The sequence below is a fragment of the Centruroides vittatus genome, unplaced genomic scaffold (genome assembly GCF_030686945.1).
Source record: "Centruroides vittatus isolate TY-2023 unplaced genomic scaffold, ASM3068694v2 contig_874, whole genome shotgun sequence".
NCBI lineage: Eukaryota > Metazoa > Arthropoda > Arachnida > Scorpiones > Buthidae > Centruroides > Centruroides vittatus.
The window spans coordinates 1,349,660-1,358,299 of record NW_027122566.1 but is presented as its reverse complement, the minus strand read 5'-3'; the positions used below and the strand labels follow the sequence as shown (position 1 = coordinate 1,358,299).

The 8,640-nt window shown below is 22.9% G+C and overlaps 1 protein-coding gene and 1 long non-coding RNA gene across 3 annotated transcripts in view; one reads left to right on the top strand and one right to left on the bottom strand.

The window, feature by feature from the left end:
* Positions 1 to 177: 177 nt before the first annotated feature.
* On the bottom strand, positions 178 to 861 carry LOC136982932 (uncharacterized). Its single transcript, XR_010881947.1, has 2 exons — positions 781 to 861; positions 178 to 496 (listed from the first exon to the last, which is right to left on the bottom strand). It is a non-coding gene; the product is annotated as an uncharacterized lncRNA (long non-coding RNA).
* Positions 862 to 988: 127 nt separating this feature from the next.
* The window catches only part of SPoCk (secretory pathway calcium atpase), a 53,035-nt gene continuing 45,383 nt past the window's right edge, over positions 989 to 8,640 (top strand). Inside the window, exons 1-2 of one of the 2 annotated variants that reach the window (XM_067279479.1) lie at positions 990 to 1,122; positions 1,970 to 2,011. In XM_067279479.1, coding sequence (XP_067135580.1) covers positions 1,033 to 1,122; positions 1,970 to 2,011 — 132 coding nt within the window. In that variant the 5' untranslated portion in view covers positions 990 to 1,032. Of the gene's footprint in view, positions 1,123 to 1,969; positions 2,012 to 8,640 lie in introns of both variants that reach the window. The other variant, XM_067279480.1, reaches the window with a different exon arrangement.

The window sequence follows — 8,640 nt, the reverse complement described above, 5'->3', positions numbered from 1 at the left end:
CTGATTCCAATTACCCTTGAGAAGTGAGCTTCGGATCAAATTCACATTCACATCGTTCACGACAGTAGGAGAATCTCTTACCGATGATCATCCGGATAGCAATTTACATTATTTTATTATAAAATTCCAAAATATGTTACAGTAAACAAGATAATGAACGAACGAAATATATTAACATAAAGATGAAATAAATTTTATTACAGTTTATTACAAAATAATCATTTGATAAGCTTTGTTTTTTAGTTAAATAGGTAAATATTTGATCATACGCTCTGTTATGTCTTTCCTTTTATGCATTTATTTGGTCGAAGCACCGCCTCTTTCGGAACCGCCATCTTAACCGCTTCCGAATCTGAGTAGATTATATCATCAGTCAATAGATTTTTTGTCGTGTACCGGTTGGAATTCAGGAATTGTCCTCGTGATTTATAGGTTAATGAGTTACTATGTATATCAACCAGCCGGTTTATGGTTTACTAGTCGCGATTCTCACCACCTAATGATTTTAGCGTAATAAAACAATTAAATGAATATAATTTCCATAAAGAATCATATTTATTTTTATCCTTTAACACTTTATCACAAATACAGACATTATTTTAATTTATTACTACTCAGTTAAATATATAATTTAATATATTTTAGATATTATTATTATTATAAACATCGCTTATTTAATGTTATTAAAAATTATTTATTTAAAATTAAAAATACACATAAACATTAAATTTCAAGAATTGATTTTAAAAAAAGAAAAAAAGAATCGATTTTTAATATTACCGCCAGAGGTTCCGGAATAAACGATTTCGACAGTAGCGCTACTTGCGGCGAATGATGACATTATTCATTCAATGTAGTAATGGCAATCAGTGACGGTTGTTGTTGTTTCTTGCTTAATAAAAACTTCAATATTTGTCGTTAGTAATATTATATATATTTAATTTAAATTATTATTATCGATCAGATTACTGTTATTTTTGAATACAACGTCTACTTAGACGGGGATAACGGGTTTACAACCAAAGCTTAGTTATGAAACCAAATCATCGGTACGAACAACTGATAAATTTACCGAAAAAAGATATATCTTGTGATAGTTTTGAAGAAATCGGAGAAAAGAAGGTAAATATTATATTAAATTACATATTTGTAAGGTTTATATATTTAGTTTTAATATTAGTAAGTTACATGCATAAGAGATTTGACATATTTGACTATATTTGAATGTTTATTCCTGTCAAAGTTAATTTTTAATAATTGTATATTTATATTAATTTGAAATGTTTATATACTTGATATACAGTAATATTCAGTGAAACCTCCCTTAACGGACACTCCCAATAGCGGACACCTCTACTTTACGGACATTTTTACCATCTCTAAACCCTTCAAATAGGACAACTATTATATTTACTGTATATAATTCATTGTATAGTGTAACCTCCGAATAGCGGACACCGTCGGGACGGAGAAGTTTGCCCTCTGTTTACTGGTAAAATATAATACAATGCCCTATTTGAAGGGTATGGGGATTGTAAAAATGTGCGTTAAGTAGAGGTGTCCGCTATTCGAGAGTGTCCGTTAATGGAGGTTTCACTGTATTTATATGCTTTAACATAGTTAAGAACTATGTTCCAGTCAATATGCTTGATATGCAGTAATATACAATGAATTATATACTTATAACACAGTGAAAAACTATGTTATTGATATATTATGTAATTATAAATGTTAAAAGTTTTAATGCATTTAATTGAATTTTTATACAGTTATAATTATTTATTTAAAAAAACTTTTTTTTATTAAGTAATAAAGTAGTAAATAATAAATATATAAATTTATTTAAAAATTAACAACTAATATATTATTATTATAACTAATAAATAATTAGAAATGCATTGATTTTGTATTTTAAATATTATATTAATTAATGTATATAATTACATTTTTAAAATTTTATAATTTACAGTTTTTTGAATTTATAAGTAGTGAAGAAAATAAAATAAAAAATGTGGGTATATTTATAAAAACAGTTTTTATTTAATTGTAGTGTATATATTATTATTATCGTTATAGGAACCATTCTGGAAACTGATATAGGCTATATTAAATATAAATTATTTTTTGTTTAATTTAATCACTTAACTGAAATTACTTCCAAAACTAATTTATAAATGAGCTATTAATTAATTAACATCAAATTTATTTAGTTGAAATGTAAACATTAAACGAATCCAGTTAAAAGATATTAATCATAATTTACAGTTATTCATTCTTATGGGATTTGATATTTATTTATTATTTATTTATTTATTTATTTACCTATTTACAAGTCGAAAAGTTCGAAGACAATTGATTTTTGCTTATTTAATAGGAATTATCTAAAATAACGAAATAATCCGTTTGAACTAGTCTTTAATGGATTTTGCAATCTCATAATTTAAAGTAAAAGTCTGCATAAATATTAAAAATGCATATATTTTCCTTATTTCCACTTTCATATTTCAGAATATTCAAATCATTAAATCATCAAACATTTAGTTTCAAAGTAGAGTATTTAGATAATGTTACAAACTATATCTAAAATATAAAATGATTCCATGTTAAAGTAAACAAATAAGAAAAGAATATTAAACTATGTGGCAATAATAATAATAATAATTTTTTTTTTCTGTAGTTATGCCTTCACTTTGGTCTGGCATAGCAGACCAAAGTGACTCCATTAGGAAACACTTCACTAAACACAATAATAATATGAAACGAAAAGCAAAAACTGATTTTGAAAACAATATGCAAGATTTCACAGCGTATATTGATGACTTTTATTTTTAAGTAGAAATTTATTATTCATACTTGGTTAAGGGATTTAAATATTTACGAGAAGAATTTTTAATTCAATTTACTTAGAAGAAAATATTCTCTAAATAAAAACGCAAAATGTCGCTATTTTCTTTAAAATAAAGAACTTGAACGTTTAAATTTTTATATTTATGTTTTGTGATTTATTAAAGAAAATGCCTGATGTAATTTGGGTTGCTATAATAACTTTTACTAAGTAGTAAGTAGGCCTATATACATTTTACTTACGAAAAATACGTCTTGAAAGTTTTTTTTTATATTCTTAAAACGTTTTCTAGAAATTATTATTATTATTATTGCGACTGTGAAAACTATTATAATTAAGAATTCTTTATACATGTGAGGAAAAGTAATTTATGTATGACATTTTGGAATTTTAAATAATGTCATGATTAAGATGTTTTTAAAAAAATATGTGAATTTGAAAATTGCGAAAGAGAATACAATCGTTTATATGTAAATACTTTTTAGAATTCATTTTCTGGTTAACGAAAGGAAATTATGTAAGATGTTTCTCATTAACATGCTATAGAAAATTTTAATGCACAAAACATAAAAAGACAAATTAATATATATTTTTTTTTAACATTGAGATAATGAGAATTATAATAGATAAAAATAATTTCAAATTTATCTGAATGCATTGGCAATTGTTCAATATGATTAATTTTAGATACTTTTATTTAAAACAAATATGAAAACACATTACTGTACTTTGAAAATGTTTCGCCTGCGGATGTTCTTTGTTTTCATTTAAAACTATTCAATTTGCGTTATCATGTTTTTGTTTTTTTTTTTTTTTCCTTTTATAACGAATCATTCTACGCCGGATAATTTTTAAATAATGCAATGGATTTGTAAATCCGTTTCGATTTTTTAAATTAATATTTAGTAAAACTTTACCTATTGTTTCGTAATTACGTTTCTACCTGAGATTAAACACGGATCATTACTAAGCATTTAAGATAGTTTATCGTATTTAGAATACACATTTATAAATATCGGAAGAATTTATCAAACGCGAAGATTGTCACATTTTCATTAGGATAAATACATATTATCTTTAAAACGATAGTAATAATATTACTTTCACGTAGTATCAATTTCGTTGATTTATTTTCGCTACCTTTATACATGTGATGTTTTAAAAATATAAATCGAGACTGCCTTTATAATTTAATTTACCAAAAAATTATACAAATGTAAATATTTAAAGTCAAACTGTAAATTTGATAAGGCAAAGTTATGCGCATCAAACTTACATTAACAAAGTTACGACCTAAAAATTCTTATAAAATATTCAATACGACTCAAAACTCGTAACCCGACTTGAGAATTCTCGTGTATTTACATATTCGTCAGAATTTGACGGAAGGAGTGTACGAATAGCTTATCTTTGAATAAAAATTATACAGTTACTTGAATTTTAAAACTTTAAATAACTTCACAATTTAAAATTAAAAAAAATAAATAATAATAATAAATAAATAAATAATAACCATATTTTCTTTGAAGAGAAAAGAAGTTCTAACAGTTGTAATGTTTTATTTTTTAAACGGATGGTGAAAACATTAAACGGGATGTTTCTACGTTTAAACAGCATTGAAAAATCTTTTTCCACACTCCGGATAGAAAATATATTTAATTTATTCAGGACGTTGTTGGAATAAACTTCAACACAGTCCTGCTTTATATATATATTTCTGTATAAAATTTTAAAGGATGTTTTATCTACGAAAAAGTTCAAACAGCAATTAATTTTGCTAATAGACTTATCCTTTATAAATTATATATATAATTTTCAGGATTAATGATAGATGCAGAATATTCATTTAGAAATTCGCAGTTTCTATTTATAAGCATATTATTCATTAATGAAGAAAATGAAAATTACTTTACATTTTTTTTGTTAATTAATGCATAAAATATTATATAACATTAAATCAGTTGTTATATTTGAAGATTATGAAAGAAAAATGCATAAATTCTAGAATAAAAATTTTAATCTTAAATAAAGCAGTCATTAGATAGACATTTTTACTCGCACTTTTCAAAAAATAAACTTTTGACAATTTCGGAAATTGTTTGTTAAATTTAATTAATGCAGCATTTAATTTTAATGGAATGTATTTTATATTTTTAAAATTTTCTGTTTCATATATATTTTTTATTTAACTTAAATTAATTTATAAAATTTTATAATTTTAAAAAGTTAACAAGTTTTGGTTTGTGATTTAACTTACTGTGAAAAAGATTAACTTTAATTAATGCTTTATAAAATTCGGCAATATTCTTTATTAATGAAAAAGTATTTTTAAAAGTACTTAGAAATTATAAAAATTAATTATAAAATAAAAATGTTCTATTAAATCTTTTTTAAACGAATTATATTAAATTTTAAATACATTTGGAAAAAAAGGAAATGTTTTTAAAAACTTTATAAGTGATTTAATCGACAGAAATGTTAATTAAATTAAACTTTAGTTAAATTTAAAATTTGAATTTTAGTAAAGATTTCACCCGAATGGAAATTATCCATCGCTGATTTATTGCAACATCTTTAAATGTAGACCTAATATTTTTTAGATTTTTCATCACATTTGGTTGAGTGGTTTCTTGGAACAAATGTACTTTATATTACATTTTCTGGAGTAGTTTGCTAGTTTAGAATCCATTATATATCCATTATTTAAATATTTTTCTTATTTGCGTACTGTATTAGTAGCAATGCCATTTACTTTAATTCAACAATCAAAATTGTAAATACGTATCACTTAACTGTATCTTTATATAATTTACTTATTTACTAAATAAATATTGACTGTACAGTACGTACATACATATTAATACAGTAAAAGGTTTTAATTTTCCCAAACAATCGCAAATATTTTTATCTATTGTAGATGATCGTGTAACCTTCAAAACAGAAGTTTTCTAAATACTATATATTACAATTAGTTGTTAATAACATTTAATATTAAAATATATAATTCTGATTTTGTTAATTCTCATTAATATTTATTTAAATATACGAACTATATATTTAATATATTTTCATTATAAAATTAAATTGCATAAGCAAATATATGCAATTTACTCTTATATATTATTTTACTTGCTTTATTTACTTGTATTGTGTCCATTTAAAAAATTATTTTTTAGCATTTTGCTGGTTAAAGGTCGACGGAGTGGGGAGATAAAGGGATTTTACTCGTTATTAGCATTTACAATTTTTTTTAAATTTTTTAAAAATAAAACCCGTCCCTATCCTCAAAATTAAACTTTTTGCCATTTTATAATAGTTAAAAATATAAAAAGTTTTTTAATAAAATATAATAACAGATGGCGCCACCAAAATTTTAAATGTTGCCGGAAAAGTCGAGCAACTCGTTACTGGTTTATTTAATTTATCTTACGCGGTAACGGGAGAAATTGCTCCTTATACAATAAAAATTTTATTGAATAAAATAGAATTTTTTTTTTATATTAAGAAATCAATTATAATATCACTTTTTATAACTTTTATAGTACTATAGTTAAAAATAAATTTGAATGATTTCTTTTTTATATTTGAATGGTGCAATAAGCCGTAATATAGTTAAAGGAGTGTTTTTTGTTTAAAAAAAATCAAAATTGACGTAGTAAGAGTTAAATTTTTAAAAGAATTCTGTAACAAGTGATCAATAAACAAACATTCCAGTTTATAAGAAATGTAAACTGTTATTTTATTTGGATTTTTTTTAAATTTATATTTTGAAATGTTTCGGTTATTTTTATTAAAGAGAAAAAAAGTCGTAAGTTTATTTCAGAATTTATATTATAAATTTAAATTTATTTAAAATAAATTCTTCTTATTATTTTTTTTAATAAAATGATTTTGCATTTTGTTATTTTACTATAATTGCTTTATCTCATTAAAATGATGCATTTAGAAAGTAATTTACACTTTCTCAGTATTACAATTTAAATTTATTGTAAAGGTTTATTTGTATTACATAAGAAATTTTCAAGCATTTATATATTCGATTATATTTCATGGCTTCGTAGAAAGAATATAAATTACTACAAGTTAAGCAATACTTTTCCAAAAATATAAGTAGAATTTATATAAAATAGTGAAAACTGGAATAAATATTTGTTAAATTTATGTTTTTTTTTTTAAATAATTTATAAATAATACTTTATTAATAAGGTAGTACAAATATTGAAAAAAAAACTTCAACTTTAATTTTAATTAAATAAGTTTTTTAATAAAATTGTTTTACAGTCATTTTAATAATAATTTTATTAAAAAAACTTATTTAATTAAAATTTTAATAATATATTATGAATTAAATTTAATTACAAGAAACTAAATTAAATTCTTCAATTATATTACAATTATTTATGAAATTACACTTTAAAGTATATAATTTTATATATTGCAACTGCGAAAGTAATAAACCAGTGTTTTTATTTAATTTACTTGATTATTTTAACAGAGAATAATCGTTAAATTAATTATAATTTTTATGAATAAATAATAATAAATATAGTGATGTTATTTTTTTATGAGTGTAAAAATGAGTTTTTAATTATAGGTTATCTTCTATTCCTACTACACGAACTTGATTTTTAGCAGAAAACATTTCGATTTTCTATCATATTTTGCTACATCATTAATATAGAATTACACATTACATTATAATTGATGTTCGTATCGACTGATGAAGGTTTACACGAATTACAGGGTGCATGACTAATTTATTGATTGTTCTGGATTTTTTAAATTTTAATTGATGCTAACACACTAAAAACTTTTTCAGTTACTGCAGCCTTTCTTCTATTATATTAACTTCATAATTGTAGGTCAAAGTACATCGTTTCTGTAATCTTTTCCTGTTGATATCTTTTTCCACAACAATAATTGCTATATTATATTATAATATTTTATTTGAATAATTTAATAAATTAGAAAAATAATCAGAAATCTAGAAGATTTTTTTTTTCAAAATTAAAAAAAAAAATGATTTTAAAATAATAAGATTATGCTACTGACTTCTTATACCTAAAATTAGTTTTATGGGCGAGGTTTCTCGCATTTCAAAAGTAGGTCATCAGACAGGAGGTCAGCGAAATCTGTAAATTCGATATTTTTACTTAACATACTGTATTTTACCATGCACTGTAACTAGTTATTTAAACGGATGCTACGTTTAAATATTCTATTTGTATTCAATTAAGAGTAGTGGTAGTGTATATCTAACAGAAAACTTTAAAAATATTATAGCTCTTCAAATTAATACAATTACATTAAGTGTTGCTTCTGTTATCTTACTTCGAATACCACGAATAAATGACATGCGATTCTTTAAATTCGATTATAACACGTTTTCCATTATCTTCTAAATTCAGTTTTATTTTCAGAAACTTAATAAAGGTGTTTTAATTGAATTGCTTATAAAATTTAGTTTGTTTAGTGTAGTACGTTATACATTCTATCAAAGTGTATAGAGAAACAATCAATACGAGTATTATTTTGTGTGGCGTAAAAAGTGGGTCACACAAAATTAAACTCGGTATTAAAAAAAACTGTCATCACAGTATTTCTTTAATTATTTTTTTTAAAGTCATTATAGTCCACACGAAATTATTCTGAGAATTAATATAATTATATGTTTGCCTGCTTCATGTTTTATATTACAATTTTATGAAGGTAAAATTTGCTTAATTCGTATGTAATTTTCTGTCGTTTGTTTGTTTATTTAATGTCAGTTTGCAACTGGATTGATAAGCGCCAAT